The sequence below is a fragment of the Mus musculus genome, chromosome 18 (assembly GCF_000001635.26).
Source record: "Mus musculus strain C57BL/6J chromosome 18, GRCm38.p6 C57BL/6J".
NCBI lineage: Eukaryota > Metazoa > Chordata > Mammalia > Rodentia > Muridae > Mus > Mus musculus.
This window is the reverse complement of record NC_000084.6, coordinates 89,049,699-89,075,831: the sequence shown is the minus strand read 5'-3', so window position 1 is coordinate 89,075,831 and position 26,133 is coordinate 89,049,699. Positions and strand designations below refer to the sequence as shown.

General features: G+C 36.3%; 1 protein-coding gene across 7 annotated transcripts in view; it reads right to left on the bottom strand.

The window, feature by feature from the left end:
• Rttn (rotatin) overlaps window positions 1–26,133 on the bottom strand; it is a 159,279-nt gene that overhangs the window by 55,183 nt on the left and 77,963 nt on the right. For all 7 annotated transcript variants that reach the window (XR_386368.3, XR_001782364.1, XR_001782365.2 and 4 more), the window contains 7 exons: window positions 22,093–22,312; window positions 15,343–15,471; window positions 14,970–15,080; window positions 11,573–11,731; window positions 9,914–9,985; window positions 2,098–2,287; window positions 314–405 (listed from right to left, as the gene is read on the bottom strand). Coding sequence is in view for 3 of the 7 variants with exons in the window: in XM_030250463.1 (XP_030106323.1) it covers window positions 314–405; window positions 2,098–2,287; window positions 9,914–9,985; window positions 11,573–11,731; window positions 14,970–15,080; window positions 15,343–15,471; window positions 22,093–22,312 (973 nt within the window). In the remaining 4 variants the exon portion in view is untranslated. The remainder of the gene's footprint in view (window positions 1–313; window positions 406–2,097; window positions 2,288–9,913; window positions 9,986–11,572; window positions 11,732–14,969; window positions 15,081–15,342; window positions 15,472–22,092; window positions 22,313–26,133) is intronic.

Genomic DNA, 26,133 nt, shown 5'->3' with positions numbered 1-26,133 from the left:
TATGTAGTTATGACTGCAGCCAGGCAATCCTAGTTGAAATTCCAACCTTGCCTCTTAGAGTACTGTTATCACAGTTACTTAACTTTAGAATGACACACTTATGTGGGAAAGCAAGAGTGTCTACCACATGTGAATAATTGAACATATTAAACAGAACATTTTAAGTAAATGCAGAGCAGAAGTCTCAGAATATACTTTCAAAAAACCATTATAGTCCTAACCTTAAATTTACATCCAATATTTTATCACTACTATGCAAATTCAAACTTATTTAGAGACTCAAAATGAAACACTATATGTTCTTTTAAATTACCATTGTTTCTGAGGTGGAAAGAGAGCTTGGCTCATGATCCTGAGTAGATGTCCCAGAAGGGGCCCTCCAAAACTTGAATGAGTCGTCTAAACCTGTGACAACAGAGAACAGTTAATATGGCATTCCCCCAGGCTCTCCAACAATCATCAGAATACATACTTCTTAAGCAAAGAAACATAAACTAAAGAATGATATTTTTCACAGTGTTTGAGAATTGCTCAGAGGTTGTTGGTGCATTTCCTCCAGAGCACCTACCCTAGGGATTCTAACAGCCTACATCAGAGTAAAACCATGAATGCACACTTCTAACAAACACCCAGAATACATCAGTGCAGACGGGCTCAAAAGCCATGTTAGGAATGACAGTGACTCATAAAATCAAAACACCTGAACAACTCACTTTTCTAATAGAGACAGTTATTTATAAGGTTCAAAAGTTTCATTAAAAAGTTTCAACTCCCCTAAGAAGGGGATAAGAATGTTAATTATAAATTTAAATAATTATAAATACACATTTAATAAAAATAGCATTTTATTTTATTTTATTTTTTATTTATATTTTTTTTGGTTTTTCGAGACAAGGTTTCTCTGTATAGCCCTGGCTCTCCTGGAACTCACTCTGTTGACCAGGTGGCCTCGAACTCAGAAATCTGCCTGCCTCTGCCTCCCATGAAGTGGGATTAAAGGCGTGTGCCACCACTGCCTGGCCAGCTTACTGTTTATAATATATATGCATAAAGACATAAACAAATCTTATTTATAATTACATGCACATACATACTCATTAGATAGGGAATAATGTCATATATCTGATGTTTTTTTATTTTTTATTGAACTTTTTCTGTGTTAGATTAAGATTCTAAAACATTATATCTAAATATTAATTTTAAAATTAAAGCAATGTATACTAAATGAGTATTCATTTTTATAAAATCTAAAAAGTATTAATATATAAAACTTAGAAAATGAGAATATCTATAAGAGAAGTAAAAAGGTTTCAGCAAGATGTTCTAATAAATTTAAGACATATCAAAAATATATACTTTTTTAGACTTTAGCCAAATAAATTAGAAGACTTAGATAGAAAAGATCTCATTCATATGAAAAGTAAAGGAAAAAACCTAAAGAGTGCCAAGGAATGGATGTCCTAAAAATGTTTATGATTGTACTACAGAAAAAAAGCTATAAACTTTACTGAAGGCCATAAAATAAGTTATGAAACATTAAGAAGATGTCAACCATGGCTTCCATGAAGAATTTATAACACAGAATAATGTTCAGGCAATGTTTAGAGAAACAAACTAAAAAGAAAATGTGCATAAAACATGAAACAAACATCGTATAGGGAAAAACGATGGTAAGAAATAAATCATATCAGGGGTATTCTCTGGGATGTTTGCAGGACTAGATATAATTTTTTCTGCTGAATCTTTGACAATTTTCCAAATGTTCTTTAGTGAACACATGTGTAGATGGTATGCATGCTTATTTAAGTATTCACATGTGTGCTCTTGAATGTGGAGGTCAGAGGTTTACTTCATGTCTTCCACAGTTGCTCTTAACACTTCTATATTAAAGGAGGGTCTCTCACGGGAACACAGGACTTATCAATATGACCAGCTAGACAGCTTGCTCTGGGAATTTCAGATGTGTACACCTTGGGTGCTGAAGATCCAAACTTCAGTCATTCTATTTCTGTTTTAACGACTTAGTCATCTCCTCGCTTCTCAACATTATTTAACAGAAGTTATAATTTGTAATAATAATAAAGGTATTATACTTACCATTTAAATCACTGTATTCTGAAGTTTCAGTAAAAGCAGAAAAATTAAAATCAAAGATATATCTTCCTACATAACAATGTTTCACCATGTGAGTCAAATGTTCATAGAAACGACAGTGATATAAAAGAGCCTGAAGGGCAGGTTTTCCTGAAAGTGACAGGCCAGAATCCTCATCATGGACACAGGGGCCCTGTGTGGAAGACAGAGAAAACATACTGATTTAGACACTCATTTCTTAGAAAAAGAAAAAGAAAAAAAAAAAAAAAAAAAAAAACACTGCATCTCACTACTAAGACAAAGGTGCCCCAGGTTCTACCACAGTTCTTCTAGTATGGAACCTTAGAAAAGTAAAGAAAGTACTTTTCTTTACTGGTCTCTGCTTCTTAAATATCTGAAGTGGAAATTTCCAAAATGTTCATTTGCTGGAGCACACAGATAAAAGGATGTCTTGCGAAACTAGACACATGAATGTTTTCCTGAAGCAGAAACAGGTAAAAGGATATTTTGCTGGAGCAGACACGTGAAAGAATGTTTTCCTGGAGCAGACATAGGTGAAAGGATAAGGATATTTTGCTATAGCAGGTAAATAAAAGGGAATGTGATGAAGGAGTATAAATATGACCCACAGACAGTTGGAGAAGAAGCATTGGTTTGCTTTGCTCTACCTTACTATTCTTCACTAATGACATGTAAGTATTAGTTTGCCTTATATAGCATTATTGAGCTCCACACTGTGTTAATACCACCATTGAGAGAAATTTACCAAAGAACTTCTTTTATTAGATATTTTCTTTATTTACATTTCAAATGTTATTCCCTTTCCTAGTTTCCCCTCTGAAAATCCCCTATCCTCTCCCCTTGCTCTACAACCCACCCACTCCAGCTTCCTGGCCCAGGCATTCCCCTATACTGAGGCATAGAACCTTCACAGGACAGAGGGCCTCTCCTTCCACTGATGATCGACTAGGCCATCCTCTGCTACATATGCAGCTAGAGCCACAAGTCCCTCCATATGTTTTCTTTGATTGGTGGTTTAGTCCCAGGGAGCACTGGGGTTTCTGGTTAATTCATATTGTTGTTTCTCCTATGGGGCTGCAAACCCCTTTAGCTTCTTGGGTACTTTCTCTAGCTCCTTCATTGGGGACCCTGTGCTCTGTCTAATGGAGGACTATGAACATCCACTTCTATATTAGTCAGGCACTGGCAGAGCCTTCCAGGAGACAGCTAGATCAGGGTCCTGTGACATCCACTTCTGTATTTGTCAGGCACTAGCAGAGCCTTCCAGGAGACAGCTAGATCAGGGTCCTGTCAGCAAGCTCTTGTTGGCATCTGCAATAGTGTCTGGGTTTGGTGGTTGCTTATGGGATGGATCTCCAGGTGGGGCAGTCTCTGAATGGTCATTCCTTCAGTCTCTGCTCCACACTTTGTCTCTGTAACTCCTTCCATGGGTATTTTGTTCCCCCTTCTAAGAAGGATCAAAGTGTCCAAACTTTGGTCTTCCTTCTTCTTGAGTTTCATGTGTTTTGCAAATTGTATGCATGGTACTTGTACAGTGACAGACAGGTAGATCAATGGAATAGAATTGAAGACCCAGAAATGGAACCACAAACCTATGGTCACTTGATCTTTGACAAAGTGCTACGTCCACTCCAGTGCAGTCTGCTTGGTAGGTCTAAAAGCCTGGAAGCAGTCATAAGGCAAAGAGTTTCACGGAAACAGACTCCTGGAACCTTGGCATTCCAATAGCCCATATACTCAAACCCTGTCCCCGTGTTAGTCTGCTGCATGGATCAATGTGCTCTCTTTCAGTATTGTTTTATTATAAGTGCCTTTAAGGATTGATTTTGACATATAGCTAAACCTCCACCAGTGTTCCAATGGTTCCTAGAAAATCCTTGAAGCCTACAGTGAGCTTGGAATTCAGTAAGAATGTTACATATTCAGTAACATTCAAATTCTAGTAGAGGCAGTGAAACTAATTAGGCATTACAAAGAATAGAGCTAGAAAAGCTCAGGGCTAGTCTGCATAGTAATTACTTAGGACAATAGCCAAGTGACACCCAAACACAGGAATACACAATAGCCTAGGAAATAGATGGGTTGTTGCATGAAAGGGTTAGTGGAAGGCAATTCCCCTGGTGCAGGTTTTTTCACTAAGCCCAGAGGAATAGCATAATCAGGTATTTACTAAAGAACCCCTGGTGGTGGGTTTAACAATAGACTAGCATTGTATCAGAGCATTCACCTGGCTCCTGTGTTTAGCTGATCTTTTAAATTAAGGGTTGTTCCTATTCTCAGTGGTAAACATGGCTTGGCTCCTGCCATCTTTTTATGTATGCATTCTTTTTGTTTTGTGTAACTTGGCAGAAATGTGTTCGCCTGGTTTTCTTGTTTTTCTTCTGTATTAAAAGTCTGGTGTTCATTTGGAGAATATACATTGAGATTCAGCACACTCTCTCCAGTCCATGTCTGTCTGTCAATTCTTACTGACCCTGTTCACCTGCAACCAGAAACCCCTTTCTCACAGATAGGAGACCCAATAGAGGTTAGTCTGTGGCAACAAAGGAGCTAAAACCATCCACTGGAAAGAAGACAGCATTTTCAACAAATGGTGCTGGCTCAACTGGCGGTTAGTATGTAGAAAAATGCAAATTGTCCATTCTTATCTCCTTGTACAAAGCTCAGGTAAATGGATCAAGAATTGCACATAAAACCAGAGACACTGAAACTTAAAGAGGAGAAAGTAGGGAAGGGCCTTGCACATATGGGCTCAGGGGGAAAATTCCTGAACAGAACAGCAATGGCTTGTGCTATAAGATCAAGAATCGACAAATGGAACCTCAAAAAATTTCAAAGCTTCTGTAAGGCAAAGGACACTGTCAATAAGACAAAACGGCAACCAACAGATTGGGAAAAGACCTTTACCAATCTTAAATCTTATAGGGGGCAAATATCCAATATATATAAAGAACTCAAGAAGTTGGACTGCATTAAACCAAATAACCCTATTTAAAAATGTGAGGCTCCTGAGTGGGCAAGGAATGACAGAGAGGAGAAGAGGGGAACATGATCATGTATTATGTGGGGAAAAGGACTGAAGCCCCAATGGGCCATCAGAAAGAATGGAAAAAGACAACCTCAGGAGGTAGGAGGTGGGGGGACTCTCCAGAATGTACCAGAAACCTGGGAGGTATGAGACTCTCAGGTCTCAAAGGGAGAGACCTTAGATGAAATACCCTACAGTGGGGAGAGGGAACTTGTAGAGCTCACCTCCAGCAGAAGGACAGAGCATCAAGTAAGGGATGGGGTTGCCATCTCACAGTCAAAAACTCTGACCCATAATTGTTCCTGTCTGAAAGAACTGCAGGGACAAAAATGGAGAAGAGCCTAAGGAAAAGGAGATCCAGCAACAGACCCAAAGTGGGACCCAGCTCAAGGGGAGGCCCCAAGGTCTGACACTATTACTGAGGCTATAGAGCACTCACAAAAAGGGACCTATCATGACTGCCCTATGAAAGACCCAACAAGGAGCTAAAAGTCAGACACAGATATTTGTACCCAATGAATGGACAGAAACTGCTGAACCCTGTGGTTGAATTAGGGGAAAGATGGAAGAGGCTAAGGAAGAGGGTGACCCTTTAGGAGGACCAGCAGTCTCAATTAACCTGGACCCCTGATATCTCTCAGACACTGGACAACCAACCAGACAGCATATACCAGCTGATATGAGGCCCCCAACACGTACACAGCAGAGGACTGCTGGGTCTGGGTTCAGTCAGAGAAAAAACACCTAACCTTCAAGAGACTGGAGGCCCCAGGGAGTGGTTATGTCTGGGGGAGGGGGAGGATGTGGAATAGTCAGAAGGTGGATCGTGAATGGGATAAAATCTGGAGTGTAAAAAAAAAGATTAAATAACATTTAATATAAAAATAAAGTACATGTGCCAATTCAAAGCCCTATTACAAATATAGAAAGCAAAATGAGAACAAGTGTAATATCTTCATAAACTAGTAATAACCTAGCATATTAAAGCACATGAAAACGCCTATACATTAAATATGATATGTTTTTCAAGGGAAGAATAACCTATCATTACAAAAATTATGCATAAGCCTCAAATAGAATACATAAGACATTGCAAAATGCCTGTCTTCCCCTAAATCATGTCATTAGCTCCACATCATTTAATTTGATCAACTGCATATTCCCAACATGTAGGCACTAAACAAATGTCATATGCATAAACAAAAACCCAAAAAACCAACAACAGAAAACCAGATGATCAATCTCTTCAGATTTCTAAGTCTAAGGTTAATTATAACATTATAAACATTGCAGAGGCTGACATGCTGGTCTTCAAAATCAGCCAACATCCAGGACTAACAACCTAGTCAGGCTGTGGGAAGCTAGTTTACAAGCACTGCTTGGCTGAGAACTACAATACAATTTTCAGCAGTTTGACACAGAGGGTGACAGCCTTGATAATGTGTGTGGATAAAGGTGAGCCTCTATAAACATCATTTTATAAGACATAACCCACATTTGAAAGAGCTACAGTATGTGAAGATTACTGTAACAAGAGCTGAATTCTCATACCCAAGAGGAGGCTGGCTCCCTACCCAGTAACAGAAGGTGTGAGTGTCTACTGGAGGCCAGGGGATGTAGTATGTGCCTATGCTTTCTATCTGTTCCTCCTTTTCAAGTTCATTCCATATCCATACAAACCAAGTGGGATATTATGATACAAAACAAGATTTCACTTACCATGAATGCATGTTGAATGCTTTGCACACTACTAAATCAGAAAGGCTAAAGCAATGCCAATCTACTCTCCAGTGGAAACTGGGAGACCAGTATTTCAAAACATAAACCCAAGCACTGGCATAGCCTCACAAGCAACAGCTATATCAGGGTCCTTTCAGCAAAATCTTGCTGGGGTATGTAATAGTGTCTGCATTTGATGGCTGATTATGGAATGGATCAGAAGTGGATGCTCACAGTCAGCTATTGGATGGAACACAGGGCCCCCAATAGAGGAGCTAGAGAAAGTACCCAAGGAGCTGAGGGGGTCTGCAACCCTATAGGTGGAACAACAATATGAACTAACCAGTACCCCCAGAGCTCGTGTCTCTAGCTGCATATGTAGCAGAAGATGGCCTAGTCGGCCATCATTGGGAAGAGAGGCTCCTTGGTCTTGCAAACTTTATATGCCCCAGTACAGGGGAATGCCAGGGCCAAGAAGTGGGAGTGGGTGGGTAGGGAAGCAAGGCTGGGGGAGGATATAGGGGAATTTCGAGATAGCATTTGAAATGTAAATGAAGAAAATACCTAGTAAAAAGTTGTAAAGAAAAAAAAAAAAAAACATAAACCCTATCCGTGGTAGAGCACTTGCTGCCTAGCATAAGCAAGGCCTTGGTTCAAACCCCAGAGCCATAAGGAAAGAAAATAAAAATAATAATAAACTATGGCCCTAGCCTTCTGAAACAAACCTTCTATGTAAGAAGATAAATTTTAATAGTAAGAAATAAGGCAATGGGTTGGAGATGGCTCAGTGGTTAAGAGCACTGACTGCTCTTCCAGAGGTCCTGTGTTCAAATTCCAGCAACCACATGGTGGCTCACAACAATCTGTAATGAGATCTGATGGCCTCTTCTGGTGTGTCTGAGGACAGCTACAGTGTACTTATATGTGATAAATAAATAAATCTTTAAAAAAAAAAAGAAATGAGGCAATGCAGTAAAATAAATATGTGGTAATGAACTTAATTTAATGGTTAAAAAAAACAAAATACTGGTGTCTTTCAGAGAAGATTAAAGACTACAGTGTTTAGTAAAAATAATTGTTGAACTATTTTTCGGGGATGCCAAGGGATGACTCAGAGGTAACAGCACCTACTATGAAAGCCTGATGCCCTGAGCTCCATCCTGGACCTCAGAGAAGAGGAAGGAAAAACAGACTTCACAGAGATGCCTTTTGACCTCTCAACCAGCATGGTGGTGCACACATATAGATAGATGGACAGTCAGTCAGACAGACACACACAGCACACACACAGACACACATTTAAACACACACTCACAGACACATACAGAGACATAGAGATGTACACACACATACACACACACTGCTAATGAGGCTAGAAATGAATTAGGGCACCAGCATTGCTAACTTGGATTGTATAGCAAGTGACACACTGAAATCTGCCTTTCCAAGCTCAGCTTGACTCAGTAACTATTAGTGTATATCCTGATGCAAATTTAAAAATAAACAGAGGATACTGGGAAGTACTATATAAAACTATTATAAGCATAAATCATGGGGATGAAGATAAAATGATAAAAAATACATCTTATGCCTACAATGAGCCTACTTTCATAATCTCCAAATTATCTACTTAAATGTTAACTATTTAGTGATTTGATATTCACTATTTTTAAAAACCTAATAAAAAGAAAAGGAGATAAATCAAGATCCAAATTGTACAGTAACTCATGAAAAGAAAAAAGAAATTTAATATGATTACATTTCAAATACAACCAACTTTATTTATTTTAAATTATAGAGCCAATTTAATAATGTGTACAAGAAAGAGACTCTGTAATATTATTGACTATGTTGCTTCACCAAGCTATTTCAAATCTTTGTGATAAAACTTATTAGGAAAATAGTTCACAACTCCAACAATTATATCAGCTAATAGACCCAAAGCTTCTATAAGAGTACCTAGAATATATCATGCGAAGCATTACTAATTCTAAAAGTACTAACCACTAGAAAAACAAAAAAAGGTTTCTTACTTATTTTGTAATGCTTTATCAGGCTGGGTGTGGTGGCATATGCCTTTAATCCCAGCCCTGGGAGACAGAGAAAGGGATATCTCTATTGAGTTTGAGGTCAACCTGATGTATGTCATGAGTTCCATGCTGTCCAAGGCTATAGAGTGAGATACTGTCTCAAATAAAAACAAAAACAAAAACAAATAAATAAAAATAAAATGCCTGTTAGAGGCTGGAGAAATAAAGATTTTATTAGCAGCTCAATGATTACGAATACTTTTCACTGTTACAGAGGACCTGGGTTTGATTCACTGCACCTACATGGTGACTTATAGCCATCTGTAAGTCCAGTTCCAAGTGCTCTGGCATCTTCCCCTTACCTTTATAGGTTCCAGGCACAAATATGATTCACACACATACATGAAGGCAAAACATTCATACACATGACATAAATAAATGTAAATTTTTTAATTAAAATTTATTGTGTGTATATATGGTCTGTGTGTAATGGGGGTTATACATGTGCCACGTGTACCATATGTATGGAGGTTAGAGAATAACTTTACAATTCAGCTCCCTCCTTCCACCTTTGCTGGGCCACCATTTTACATTTCAGGATAACGTTTAACTCAAGAGCAAGCAGCAAACAACTGCTACCCTCTAGTTAAGAAGTACTTGCTGCCATACACAGTTTTTTAAGTAATAAAGCTTAGCATATTATTTATACATATTCTGCTGTTTAATTTAAAAGCTAAGTCATTTACAATAACAATGCTATTGTATGTGCTTGTCATGTTATACTGTTTAAGGAGAAACACATACATATACATATATATACACATATATATGTATATATATGTGTGTATATATGTATACAATTGTTCTGTACAATTACTTTTTCTTGAATATTTTTGGCTCCTGGCTCCTGGTTGCTTAAATCCACAAACATGAAATCCTTAGACGCAAAGGGCTAGTTGCACACATATGCTGAAAATTTAAAATTAATATAAAGATCTGCTAGATTGATAACTATACCTACCTGCCAAGTATAATCCTTTATAATTTCTGAAGGCATTGGAATTACAAGGAGATTCTGAAGAATAAATGCAGCCTGAAAATTAAAAACACAAAATGTCAATGCTGCCATCTTGCTGTCATCTCAGAAATAACCGATTGTTGTAATTAAATAACAATGTACAAGCTGAGATACTCACAAGGTTTCATACTCTGCATTTCTTCTAGGTGATAACTGAATTAGGTGATGACCAAACCATGCAGTTATTCCATAAGAAAATATAGTTTTACCATTTCAAAATTTAATTTTAGACAAAAGATGACTAGTATAAGACATTCTAGAAGCATTTAAGAAATACACATAGTCTTCAAATTCCTATGTAGGGTTACAACAGAGATAGCAAACATGTGCCTTCTCCCTCAACTTCCTCTTCTTTCATACAAAGGTTCCTAATAAAGTTAAGGTATAAATGTCCAACTTTACCTATCAGAATATAAGATGACAGAATGAAATAATCATAGAAATATAAGAACTGATTTTCATTCAATGGAAGATTTGCTATAATCATGCTAAGAGAATAACAAGAATGTGAAAAGTTCTAAGAGTAGAGTTTCTATCCATCTTCACTGGAAGTCAACTTAAAAAGTTTAAAATTATCAAATCAAGAAAAATCCTTAAGTGTAAAAATCTCCCCTTGAAACTATGACAGCAACTAATAAAAAAAAAAAAAAAAAAAAAAAAAACAGGTCTTATGCATTACCCACTGGGTAATGGAGGGCCAGGAACTGCTGATGTCTTCAGGAACCTATGAGAACTATTTGCTTGTCATTTTAAAAACTACTAGTATAAGTCATCACCTGACAGAAGCAGCAATAAAACAACAACAAAAAGCCAATTTGAACTGACAAGATGGCTCAATGGGTAGAGGCCCTTGTGGGTAGAACTGATGGCCCAACTTTGGTCTCTAGAACCCACAAGAAGGTGAAAGAAAACTGACTCTAGGGACTTGCCCTTTGACCGTCACAGGCACACATATGTACATAAGTAAATGACATAAATAATTTTAAAACACAAATTAATAAAAAATTTTAAAAAACACAAATTAAGTTAGTGTTTATTTTCTTCTCAAGTATCATTGACATATACTGTGAGATATTATCTTGAAAATACCTTATGATTGTTAAGGGTCTAAAACATTAAATGTTATGTTGAGGTAAAAACCAATTTTTGTGAATTATTTTGTGATGGGAAAGAAAAGTTCACATTAAAATATATAATTTCTCTGACAGTAAGATGGTTCATCTAGTAAAGGCACTGGCTGCCAAGGTTGTATTCTATCCCCAGAACCCACAAGAAGGAAGGAACTCTGACTCTCCTAAGTTGTCTTCTGACCTCCAGAGCAGAACATGTACACAAGCATATGTACACATATACAGAATTAATTAATTAATTTTAATACAAAATTTAAAATATTCTGCCTTAATTTTCTCAGAATAAAGGACTTGAATTTTTACTGTAAATCAGTTTTCATTTTAATTTTTTGCAAGCAAAATAAATAATGTTTTTTGCTCAGTCCACTCTGCTGAAGAGCAAGTCAAATGAGGCTTATAGGCACTCTTGTAAAAGAGTTCTGTGACAATAAAGAGGATGGGAAGGTGGATTTGGCGGCTAAAACAGACATACCTCCCGGCGCACCAGACTGCATTCTGATTGATCCAGAAGAATGTTCACCACGGTTCCCCAGAGCCCACCAGAAATATTCTGACAACTGTTTGCCAAGGCCACACAGCCAGCTTCAATAGTAGTCAGTGCTGATCCCAACCCCAGTGAAGTGAATCTCACCTGTCACATAAAGACAGAGATATCAAATCCAAAGATACTCTTTCCTACCATGAGGTTGTCCTTCTGGTACAAAAGAACTATGAGAACTGCACAAATATGGCATTGGTTTTACATTCTATATACTAAATGACACTCAGAAACAGTGTCCTACATGACTATGAAAATGGCATTGGCTTTACAATCCTACACACTAAAGGACACTAAGAAGTGTCCTACATGTCTGTGGGTATGTCATTAGCTTTTAAAAAATTCCTATCAGGGTTGGGAGTAAAGAAAAGTCATTGACTTGAAAAATAAGTACACAATAATCATATATTACATGAGGTTAGCCTAGATAGCTAGAAGCAAGCATTAAAGCAATTATAATTCACAAGGTTTTTTAAGGAAAAGCATTTGAACATGATTTCTATTTATTCCACATTCTTAAAATATATATTTGCTCTGTTTTTTAAGTTAGCAGTATTTTTCCAAATAAATAGTTTTAACTTTGTAATAATTCATTTCAAAACTATATAGATGAATTACATTTCCTTATAGGGCATGTAGTACTTTCTCAAGTTATTTTAACAGAAAAAAAATGTTTCAAAAAACCTTAAGCTGGTACAGTACTGCTGGCCATAGCATAACTGCTATTTAAGTTAACAGTTTGCTGCATTTCTGAATTTTGAGTCAAAAATACATTTTTAGTGAGAATTACAGAATAAAAATAACATAGTCTTAAAATAGTCAAAGTTGAAGTGTACCTTCTAAGTTCAGATCAAACAATACTTCTATAAACCAAGAGTTTTAATAAGATCCGCCATTTCTTACTCAGCATCATTGGCTAAATAATGTAAATTATGTATAAAAATGGCACTTAAATATTACTAGGTTTTTAACATGAAGTGGGGTGGCTCCTTAAAAAGAGAGAGAGAAAGAGAGAGACACACACACACACACACACACACACAGAGAGAGAGAGAGAGAGAGAGAGAGAGAGCAAGAGAGCTTTCACCAAGTGCCTGCAACAAGAAGAGGAAACATGAACACTGAACACGTAATGAGAAGTTAGCCATACACAGTGGGAAGGAAGTCTCCCAATATCCAACTGTTTGACCTTGAACTGCTGCCTCCAGAAACATGAGCAAACCATTTTGTGGCATTTATTATGGCAACCTGAGAACATTAATATAAGTTTTTTTTTTATTTCTCCTTAGAAGAACTATACTGAAACAAATACCCAATGACATAGAAGTTAACTTTTGAACTATACAAGTTAGAGTCTGAAAGGCTCCAGGTTCATACCAAGAAGAGGAGCTGGAAGGATGACTCTGCAGTGATATCAGAAAGTAATGAGTACGTGGTAGAAGGATGATCCTTAAAAGAAGGTACTCTGATTTACACAAGTAACCATCAAAACCCTGTGTATTAAATGTGTAGTTCCCAGTCCATGCAATCATCGACAGACAGTAGAACCTTTAAGGATGGGCAGTTGGAAGTCTTTTAACCATATTATGGCATGCCCACAAAAGGAATCCTGAGACCCTGGCCCTCTACCTTCTCTCTCTCTCTGCAGCTCAGCCTCCAGAAGGCAAGCAGGTGTGTTACTCCATGAGCTCCCACCAAGACACTGCTATAACCAAAAGTGACGAGAGTGAAACTTTCAAAACTAAGCCAAAATAAACCTTGACCTTTTTTTAAGTAGTTTCACTCTGGCACTTGCTATAATAAGATAAAGCTGCTTTATCCAAATAAAAGTAAAAGTGGTCAAACTGTGTTCAAGTGTTAAGTTTTTGTGAGCAATGAAATTATACACATAGTTGAAAATATATCTAAGCAAAGTGCTGAGTGTATTAATTCCTCCTGAGTTGTTATAGCAAAATGCAAAAGAAGTGTGATTTGAATAAGGAATTAAAGATACATTTGTAAGGGGGGCAATTATGTATGATTAAGAAAATTATAGGTTATCTATGTACAAAATGAGAACTCTTGTTTTGGAAAGGCCAGAGGTATGGCTGAATAACTGTTTCATGAAGAGATTATGAGTGATGTTTAGACATTTTAGCAGTAGCCAGAATGAAGATGAAAATGGATCAGCAAAGACAGTGCTAGTGTGGAATGGTAGAGAACAAGAAAGTGAACCACAATGACTGGGAGACTGTGGGGCTTAGATTCCATAGGCAGTGTGTAGTACTCTTCAAGAACAATAGCTCCAAATATAATTCAGAAATCTTTAGGTGAGCCACTCCTACCCTAGCATGAAGGCTGTGCTGCCTTTCTAGTTTCACTGGGCCAGTATGGCCCAGTCCAGTCAGTACCTCAGGGACTACGGTGCTATCCTTAACAACAGCAAGAGGCCAGGCTGCCCACTAAGTTGCAGAAAGCTGGGGCCTGAGCATATTCCTCCAGAGGGCCTAAAATGCACAGTATCAAGACAAAGGGCTCAAGTCTTCAGTGCTAATGGAATTTTGCTTCCCCAGCATGTACACTTGCTCTGGAACCTCACTTCTTCCATTCTTACTACTCCCTTTGAGACTAGAATGTGTACCCTACAACTATTCTATAATCGCAGAGACATATATCTGTGTTTCATAGCATTCTAGGTGAGAACAAATTATTTCCTTGGGATGAAATGCATGAATTCTCATCTATTCTTGATTTAGATAATATTCACACAAGACTTTGGACTTCAGAGTTTAAAGTTGATATTGCCGTGAGTTAAGTTTTGTTTTTTAAATCTATTTACAGAGACTAATGTACTTACTTAAGAAGGATATGAATTGTAATGGAACAGAGTTGGAAAGCTAAATTGAAAGATGACCCTCCAGTCTCGGTGAAAGCTTTAGTTCCCAATATTTGGAAATAAGGCTTCCTCAAGATAATTAGAATGAAATGAACTCTTAACGATAACATCGTTCCCACAACCAAACTGGTGACTGCTGACACATGTACAGTTAAAAGCCCTATGGATATTCTGCAAAAAGACAAGTATCTATAAGTAAAAATCAGGGCCCTCTCTCTCCAGAGCCTGACTATGCTGGTACACAGACCTTATACTTCCAGTCAACAAAACTGTAATGCAAGAAATTCTTATGGCAATAACTCTGTCAACAATGCTTCTTTACGGTTGCCTGAGGAAATATAACAGCTAAATAAAACAAGCTTTATCAATTACAATAACCCTCAATATTACATAAGTAATTCTGTTTTGTTGCTTTTCAATTTAGATATAATATACTTGGCATTCCTCCATACTGACCTCTGGGTCTCTATCAACCCATAAGGGAATTAGCCAGGCCAATCCTTGCTGAGTAGGGGCATGTTCTTCACTGTGACTACCCAAAGGCAAGAACCAAAGCGGCATCCACTCCTAGAATGAAAACCAAGAACACAGTACTTAAAGTAAATTTAGACAGCCTCCTCTACCACTCAGGCCTCCTCTACCACTGAGCCATCTCTCCAGCACTCAACACCCATTAAATAACTCTTATCGTCTTGTACCAAGTCAAAAATAACATTTTCATGTAGCAAGCTCATAGGTTTAAAACACAGCACAGTTTCTTTTCAATCAACAGTTCAGATGATGGCAACTTATCGTCTGAACTTGTCATCTATCCGTCAGTTTTTCTTACCGAGCCTGGTGCCTGGACTATCATCTCATGGGATAAGTGAAGTAAGCAAAGACCTGTGCTCTTTGTAACGCCTTTCCCCATGAAGGACATAGCATTTCCTCCCCGTTCAACATAAAAGGAAGTAATGACCTAGAAAGCAAATAGAAGCAATTTTATAGTGGATTTCTTAAGGGTGTATAATAGTAAGTATCTTTCGCTTATCTTATCAAATATTAGCTGCATAAATTTTTAAAAATCCTGTAAATTCATTTAATAGTGACTAAAGTGGTAAATTTTACCCTAGTTAAAAAAAATGTTTTTAAATTTTTCAACTTTGGAATTTGTTCAATGTCTATTTAGAACCTTCTTACAACTTTTTTAATACTTAAAGTATGAATATAATATTGTTAAGTACTGTAGCTTTTTTTTTGTTTGTTTGTTTGAGACAGGGTTTCTCTGTATAGCCCTGGCTGTCCTGGAACTCACTCTGTAGACCAGGCTGGCCTCGAACTCAGAAATCCGCTTGCCTCTGCCTCCCGAGAGCTGGGATTAAAGGCATGCGCCACCATGCCCAGCTTGCTGTAGCATTTTTAATCTAATTTTTTTAAGTGTGTAGTTGAAAAATATACATAAAATTACTAGCTCTATAAAATGCATTGCCTACCAGGGTTATGCTAAACTGTGTTAAATGTAAAGAGACTGCATTTACTTCTGAGAGAGCTTGCATTGCTACTGCTCACTTGAGTAATGCTTATTATTTCAAAGGTGGTCTTTAGGTAATTTCTTTCTCACACACTGGAGAGGTTTGACCCTTCTCCAACAGTAACAACACAGAAGCATTTCTCTTGTGAAGAGATACCCTTAACTAAGCAACTACATCAGAGGAGTCCTGATGCCTGATTTAGAAAACTCTTTCAATTATGTGGCAATATCCTTGAACCATTTCTGTATGAATAGTACATTGTTTCCAAGCAGGGGCTTGGTAACCAACTGTGAAGTGATTACAAAATAATCTTTATAGATTATTAACTTAAAATATAAAAATTCAGTAAGACAAACATTATTTTTAGTTATAATATTTCTTTTTAAAAAGATGCCATGTTTAGGCCCAATACCTCTGAATAAAATTTCTGTTGTGTGTCCAAACAAACAATACTACTTGTTTTTGGAACTAACACTACTGTAAGTGTTGGCATTGACTAAGGCCTCACTGCTGTCTTTCATAGTAAACCTCCATATGGGCTGCTTCAAATCATCTCCCTTGGGGTTCTTTTAGGGTTTCTTTTATTTGTTTCTTCAACTCATGAATCAAAGGAAATTATATATAACAATTATTATATATATATGTTTGTATATATAACATGTATATGTGTGTCTATAAATTATATATATGATTATATGTAAAATTATAAATATAATTTTAATTAGATATATAATTGAACATATATTTATATATAAGCATATATATATAACCATATAACATATACTTTTTAAAAATAACCTGCTGATATAAAACTAAGGGGCTTTGACCAAAAATAAAATGTTTTATAAACAGATAATTTAAAAATTATCTCTTAAAAAACAAGACTAGGAAGGAGTTAAAAACTGTGACCAACTATTTCATAGGCTCAACTAATCTTCCAAAATGTAGGCTTATATGATATTTTTCACAATTAAAAACTTAAATTTTAGGTGACTACACTAAAAATTAAAATCCTGGGTGATCAAATCCTTACCATTTTCTTTTTACCATCTTTGCAATAATATTATTTTTAGATCATAATACCTGATAATAACTTTGGAATTATTTATCAGATCTCTGGAATTAAAGATCATGTAGGTGATTTTAAATATCAAATTTTATCTACAATATCAATATATATCAATATATATCAATATATCAATAAATATCAATGTTTATCTACATATCATAATTAGTTGTATATAGCTGAAAATAATATACTATTGCAAAAAGCAAATATCAGATCTGCTGTATAGAAACAATAGGACTTCATGTTGGAAGAGCAGTTCTTTCAAAGAAGGGATCATCTTCAGTTACAAGCATTAAGCAAATCAGTGGGACCAACAATACCTCTTGACATATCAACTCATTTAAACTTTACTTTCTCCTTAATATTTTAAGTTTGAACAGTATACACTAAAGAGACCCATTCCTTAATTAACTGAACAGAAATTCCTAGATTAAATGTAACACAGCTATAATTTCTAACAAAATGTGACTTTTTGACATTAACCACCTGTAATTGAATATAAAGACATACATTTTCCATTACTTTTAATGAAGCATTAAACAAACAACTATTTATTCCAAATCGGTACTTATTAATCAAATTTTTCATAACTATGGAATATTAGAAAATAGGTAATATTTTTGTCTATTCCTTGGTCAATAAACTTGCCAACATTTACTATTTCAAGATAACTAAACTTGAATGAAGTTACTGCCTTCTGACTTTAGAATTAACTTATACTTTATTCATTATCATGAATACCTAATTTTAATTTCTAGAATTTGAAGGACAGTTGTGATCAAAATCTTATGTAATCTTACAAATAAAAGTGTATCTGACAATTTCAAAATATAAACAGAAAAATATTTAGCTTCACTTCAAATTGTAGTTCCTCATGTAACATAGATCTGAATATAAATTTTTTTAAGAGATATACAGTGGTGCTGAAGAGATGTCTCAGTGGTCAGGAAAGAGTGATACTCTTCCAGAGTACTCAAATTAAATTCCCAGCACCCACATCAGGCAATTCCTATAACTCAACTCTAGAGAATCTTTCATCTTCTCTGGACTCCTACACATATTAACATGCATACACACATACCAAAACGGGGGCAACATTTAAGATATAAATAAGTAAAACAATTAATTTTTTAAAATAATAAAAATAAATAAATAAATAAATTTGAGCAGATATGTATCATAAAAATTACTTTTTTTGTAAGTCACACTATAGTTAATACTGTATATTAGGTGCCTGTAGGTTGAATTGTATTTTAAATCCATTAGTGAAGTTAACTTTTAAACAACAATTATAACCAACTCTTTGGCTAATATACAAAAACATCACATATTTTTGATTACAAACACCTTGTAGCATGGAGTAATTAATGAGTAAACTTATAGTATATCTTTCTTGGTATATATAATTAAGAAAAAGTATACTTTTTTGAAGAGGCTACAGCAAAATTTATACTGAATTTCATAATGCTTCTAAAAAATTTTGCACTTTTAATACTTTTTTAAAAACAGAACAAAGTTTTAGGAGTAAATGCAGATCAAAATCATTTGTTAAGCATACAGATATAGGCACCAGGAGTGGAAATGGTCCAAATGGACCATTATCATAAACTAATGATGAGACATGTACAACAAAGGAAATACAATATATCTGAAAGATTATATATTGAATAACAGTGACATCTGTAAGCTTCTATAGGTAAATGTCAACCTACATACAGGCTAGCAAACAATACTTAGCACATAGCTGTGAGAAAGAAAAGGCTCATTAAAAGAAACAACTAAGATATAGACTCTATGCAGAGATTGGCATCCATAAAAGACAGAAACTGCCAAATAGTCCTTGCTGGAAAGCTTTATTGAATGAGCAGTCAATAATAACAGAAAATGCAAAATGCAAAAGAAAAGAAAAGAAATCAGAAGAAAAGGACACAAAGTAGACAGGTGGAGAGGTGGGAAGAACTAGGGAGAGAGAAACCAAGATGAAAATAACTTGTATAAAATCCTAAAGAATAAAAAAAATTGAAAGCATTTTATGCTTTCAAAATAAAACACATATAGCTATAAAAATAAGAAAAGAAAAATAGGCTTAGAAGTTCATAACCAACTTCAAATAGTGAACATACATGAGAATTAATCTGACAGTTCCGTGAAGATGTTTTCAAATTGCAGAGCTATCTCAGACAATTCTGCTATGACTTCCATCAGCTAGGCATAATGCAAGACTGCTAGTACCCTACAGTAAAGCTGTTCTCTGAAAACTTTGTACAACCATATCTCAGTTCAACTAATTACATCACGTTGGAAATACTTTGAGCTGAATGATAATTGTAGAAGACAATTAAGGCCATGATTCTAATCTACTAAGAGACAAAGGGGCTTACTTAAGAACATCCTGTCTAAAAGAAATGTAGGGACAAAGATGGAGCAGAGACTAAAGGAATGGTCAATCAATGACTGGCCCAATTTGAGAACCATTCCATGGGCAAGCACCAATCCCTGATACTATTAATGATACTCTATTATGCTTGCTGATAGGAGCCTAGCATAATTGTCTTCTGAGAGGCCCCATCCAGCAGTTGACAGAAACAGATGCAAATCCCTGCAGCCGAACATTGGATGGAGGTCAGGGACTCTTAAGGAAGAGTTGGAGGATGGATTGAAGGCCCTGAAGGGGATATGGACTCTACCAGAAGACCAACAAAGCAAATTAACCTTGATCCTTGGGGGCTCCCAGAGACTGAACCGCCAACCAAAAAGGAGCAAGCATGGGCTAGACGGAGGACTCCAGCACTTATGTAGCAGATGTGCAGCTCAGACTTCATATGATCCCCCAACAATTGGAGCTGGGGGGAGGAGTTGAGGACCTGTCCCTAAAGGTGTGGTCTGACTGTGGAATACATTCCCCAACAGGGCAGCCTTGTCTGGCATCAGTGAAAGAAGGCAGGCCTAACCCTGCAGAGACTTGTATCATGGTTGGGGGATACCTACGGGGAGGCTTCCACACTCTCCGAGGAGAAGGGGAGGGAGTGAGGGAGAGACTCTGGAAGGAAAACACTGGGAGGGGAGGTTTGGGAGTGGGGCAGTGAATGTAAATAAGTAAATAAAATAAGAGAAGAAAAGTAGATATTAGTGAAGTTTGTATCTAATAACATTGGTAAAGCTGTACACTTTTTATAAATGCATTTTTCTATATAAGCAAAAGTTAATAGGGAAAAGCAGGACAGAGAATCAAAGATGAAAGTTGACTCCTTTTAACAGTAACAAATATCAGCACTGGTGAGATGATGTAAAAAAAAATAGAGAAAGGATAATTAATTGTAATACAGTAGCAACTATAGATGCAGTAGACGTTTTAGAGATGAAGAATTTTTAGATAATGATTTGAACTAAATTTTTAATTTTTGAAAAATATAACTTACTAAAACACAAAATAGTCTAATTATAGATCTACTAAAAACTCAATGCATTATAATATTCCCAAATAGAAGATTCCAGCATGAATGACTTCATGAACAAAATCTATTAATAAGTGAAGAATTAAAGGCATTTGCTTAGAAACTGGAAACAGGTTAATGAGTACAGAGTCAATGAATAAACATTATTTCCACAAATCAACAAGAATGAGAAAAAATTTTTATATATATATAACATCTACATTTTAATCAAAAGGCAATAATTTCATAGTAATGGTATCAAAATTAGGTCTCTACCTAGCAATATTTTAAAAAAAATAAATGCAATTCATTGTTGTAGTATGTAGATTACTATAAAAAAATTAACCTCCACCTAAAAGCAACAAAAGAATAAATTTCCTATGGATATTGTTGAAACAATAAAACAAATAATTCCATTTGTACATTTTTTAAAGTCAGAAAAATTTTTGTATGCAGACAGAAGATAGAATTATAAAAATACCAAAAATGAAAAAGAAAATTATATCAAGCCATTTTACTGGCTGATTTTGTGTGTCAAGTTGACACAAGCTGGAGTTATCACAGAGAAAGGAGCCTCCCTTGAGGAAATGCCTCCATGAGATCCAGCTATAAGGCATTTTCTCAATTAGTGATGAAGGGAGGGAGGGCCCATCCCATTGTGGGTGGTGCCATCCCTGGGCTGGTAGTCCTGGGTTCTATAAGAAAGCAAGCTGAGCAAGCCAAGGGAAGCAAGCCAGTAAGGAACATCCCTCCATGGCCTCTGCATCAGCTCCTGCTTCCAGACCTGCTTGAGTTCCAGTCCTGACTTCCTTTGGTGATGAACAGCAATGTGAAAGTATAAGCTGAATAAACCCTCCTCCCCAACTTGCTTTTTGGTCATGATGTTTGTGCAGAAATAGAAACCCTGACTAAGACAGCCATCAAAATCCTTCAGGAATGTTATCAAGTGAAACATGATTGACAACATGCCAGAGTTGTCAGCTAGGTTCTATTTCAAGATTTGAGGGCAATCATGTGGGTGTTTTATGTAATAACACACGGGGCTATTGTTTAATTTTGTGTAATTTCTGAACATGTGTTATATTACATAATTTAAATTTGAACAAGGCTGATGAGATGATTCAGCACATAAAGGTGCTTGCTACCATGCCTGATGAACATAGTTTAATCTTAGGACTCACATGTAATAAGGAGAGAAAAGATTGCTTGCTCTGAGTTGTCCTCTGGTAGTCACACCTGTGTCACAGCACAAACAACCCCATCCCTTCCTTTCCCAACACACAGAAAAGTAAAAATAAAATGTTAGCAGGCTAAATGAAATAAATGAAAAAACCACTTCCATAAAGAGACTTAGGATAAGTCTTAATTTTTCTTCAAAATGTAACTATGTATACATGACTGCACATATTTGTTTAAAAAATTAAAACACTGTAACATTATCAGTTATATGTATACTGTATTACAATCTACCTTAAATATAACAGTATTTGATATTTGTTTTTGCCATTAAAATAAAAATGACAGATAAACAGTAGCTAGGTGTTAGAACTGTCATTCTCACTTACCTCCAGGAGACCGGACAAGTACTTCCCACAAATCTCAAGTGGCTTTGAAAGAGGAGAGTGTGCACTCCACCCAGGGAAGGCAGTGAGGTGAGCCATCCCTGCTAAGGTCCTCTCCAATGAAGGTAAGCCATAGAAATGGGGAGCATCTGTGACTCTGAGGCACTGGAGTAGCTTCAGAGACAGCTGTGTTTGGAAAACGTAAAACAGTTCCAAGCATTTCCTATTTGTGGAAAAAAGAGGAAAACCACAACAGTAAGTGTTCAGATACTCTCTTAGCAGCTGAGGAGGATGTTTAATGGTGCAATTAGAAGTATGAGTTAGAAAAGATGATAGAAAATATTTGTTCTCAACATAAGATTTTTCAAGGAAAGCATAGAAAAATTATCAATAAAGGTAAGTCAAGAAAAAAATAAGCAACAAATACATTGTAACATTGAAAATGCATTAAAGTACATAGTGGCATTACCACCCTGTAATGAAGCAGATAGCCGAAATTAAAAAGTACATATTTCAAGTAACTTTAACTTGACTATTTTAATACTATACTTAAATCACTATTATGAAAGTTCTCCTGTAATTAAAATTCACCTTTACCCCCCAAAAATCTAAACATATACGCAAAACAGTCATAAAAAATTTATTTTACTAAAGAAAGAATTTCTAAAATACCTAGACATAAATTCAGATATGTAATTCATAAATATCCTACATATCAAAATACTGAATAAAGCCAGAAATTTTTTACTACTGCTGATTATAGGATTCTAAACCGGATAACTTTGACTGCATCACTATTTATTCCATGAGATATAGGTCTTCTAAAATCATTATTTTACATATTTCCCACTGGCTACTGGTTAAAGCATTTTAGAAGCACAAAAAAACTTCCACTAACTCCAAAAGTTATTTATACAAGTTCACTTCCTTAAGGTCAACAACAAAGCAATCTAATACAACTTAAAATGTTTCTACCTTTTTTTTTTTTTTTCAAACATTCAAACCTCTTTCCCTTCCTCCTCCCCCTTCCCTCCCACATAACCACTACTCTGGTAGTCCTTGGTGACTAGCAGTATAATATCTACTGTTTTTCTCCAATGAGAACAAGTTTGCCACAAGGAATTTTTATTTCATCTTCCTAAGACATGATTATGCTTATTGCAACTTTATGTACTTTCCTTATTCCTAGTTGCTTTTTATGGCTATAAAGGTTAAACCCAACAGTATAACTAATAATGTTCACATGAAGAAAAAAGGAATACAGTGAAAAATGAAGTGTTCTCATAGATACTTCTTTTGTTAAAGACCCATTTACACTTAAAGTGATTATTTTCAAATAATAATTTTTTCAGTAATAGATTCCTCATAGTGGAGTAACTTCATTCTGGTAGTGTGTTCTTTGCCAATACTTATCTCATTGGAGAAAACAGTAGATGTGATATTGCTATTCACAGGTAATCATCTGAACTACCAAGAGTTGTAGTTATGTGGGAGGCAAGGGGAGGAGGAAGAGAAGGTTTGACTTAAAGGAAAAAAAAGGAACATTTTAAATTGTATTAGATTGCTTTGTGGTAGGCCTGTGAACTTATATAAATAACTTTTGCCTTTAGTGTAAATTCTTTGTGTCGCTAATTTTTAAACAAAATAGTGTTCAGTCTGTATTTGTGACTATGTATCACTTGCTCCCTTTCTTAAGCTGACTAGACCTTTTCCAAGTGGTGACTCTGAGCCTAAAGGAGTACGTACAGATATCTAGGCCTGTCTGGTATGGTTGCACATTCTTTATGCACATTTGTTCTGCTTCTTCCAGCACTCTTTATTGCTGTACTTCTCAATATAAATATATGACATTGCATTTAAAAGAAATAAATGTACTTTGAAGATTCATTTAGAAAAACAGAAAGAGAAGAACATTTAGGCAAGAGTTCTTCCCTCTGATGAAGATGGATAAGAAGTGGAGTAAAAGATACATGAGACTAAAAGCTCAAAAGGAAAGGCAGGGATCTGAGATGACTCTGAAGATAAATCAGCTACAAAGCAATCAATAAGTAGAAAGAGGAAGAAAGTAAAAAAAAATCACAAATAATGTCTATTTTAAACAAGAAATTCTAATACAACAAATGAGTCAAAGAAGTCACAGGGGAAATCAAAGAGTACTTACAGACAAGCAAGTAAGATAATCTACATGGAACGTAATTCTTAGAAATATGTAAACCATAAAAGACTCATAAAGAAGAAATAGAAATATCCATCAAAATTTTAATGACATTCTTCACAGACGTAGAAAAACAACAGAACTCCACATAAAACCAGAGACACTGAAACTCATAGAGGAGAAAGTGGGGAAGAGCCTCGAAGATATGGGCAATATGGAAATAAGTTTGGCGGTTCCTCAGAAAATTGGGCATAGTACTACCCAAGATCCATCAATACCACTCTTGGGCATATACCCAGAAGATGCTCCAACTTGTAATAAAGACACATACTCCACTATATTCATAGCAGCCTTATTTATAATAGCCAGAAGCTGGAAAGAACCCAGATGTCCCTCAACCGGGGAATGGATACAGAAAATGTGGTACATTTACATAATGGAGTACTACTCAGCTATTAAAAACAATGAATTTATAAGATTCTTGGGCAAATGGATGGATCTGGAGGATATCATCCTGAGTGAGGTAACACAATCACAAAAGAACACACATGATTTACACTCACTGATAACTGGATATTAGCCCAGAAACTCAGAATACCCAGGATACAATTTGCAAAACACATGAAACTCAAGAAGAAAGAAGACCAAAATATGGATACTTCCATACTTCTTAAAAGGTAGAACAAAATACCCATGGAAGGAGTTACAGAGACAAAGTGTGGAGCAGAGACTGAAGGAATGACCATCCAGAGGTTGCCCCACCTGGGGATCAATCCCATAAACAACCACCAAACCCAGACACTATTGCGAAGCTAACAAGATTTTGCTGACAGGAGCCTGATATAGCTGTCTCCTGAGAGGCTATGCAGGTGTCTGGCAAATAAAGAAGTGGATGCTTAAAGATGCTTAAAGTCATCCATTGGACGAAGCACAGGGTCCCCAATGAAGGAGCTAGAGAAAGTGCCCAAGGAGCTGAAGGGGATGCAGCCCCATAGGAGGAACAACAATATGAAGTAACCAGTACCCCCAGAACTCCTAGGACTAAACCACTAATCAAAGAAAACACATAGTGGGACTCCTGTCTCTAGCTGCATATGTAGCAGAGAATGGCCTAGTCGGTCATCAATGGGAGAAGAGGCCCTTGGTCCTGTGAAAGTTCTATGCCCCAGTATAGGGGAATGCCAGGGCCCAGAAGTGGGAGTGGGTAGGTTGTGGAGCAGGGGGAGTGTCTTAGTCAGGGTATCTATTCCTGCACAAACATCATGACCAAGACAATCTTGCATGACAAGCTTGCAATCCCACCAACAATGGAGGAATGTTCCTCTTTCTCCACATCCTCGCCAGCATCTGCTGTCACCTGAATTTTTGATCTTAGCCATTCTGACTGGAGTGAAGTGGAATCTCAGGGTTGTTTTGATTTGCATTTCCCTGATGATTAAGGATGTTGAACATTTTTTCAGGTGCTTCTCAGCCATTCGGTATTCCTCAGATGAGAATTCTTTGTTTAGCTCTGAGCCCCAGTTTTTAATGGGGTTATTTGATTTTCTGGAGTCCACCTTCTTGAGTTCTTTATATATATTGGATATTAGTCCCCTATCTGATTTAGGATAGGTAAAGATCCTTTCCCTATCTGTTGGTGGCCTTTTGTCTTATTGACAGTGTCTTTTTGCCTTGCAGAAACTTTGCAATTTTATGACATCCTATTTGTTGATTCTTGATCTTACAGCACAAGCCATTGCTGTTCTAGTCAAGAATTTTTCCTCTGTAACCATATCTTCGAGGCTTTTCCCTACTTTCTCCTCTATAAGTTTCAGTGTCTCTGGTTTTATGTGGAGTTCCTTACTCCACTTAGATTTGACCTTAGTACAAGGAGATAGGAATGGATCAAT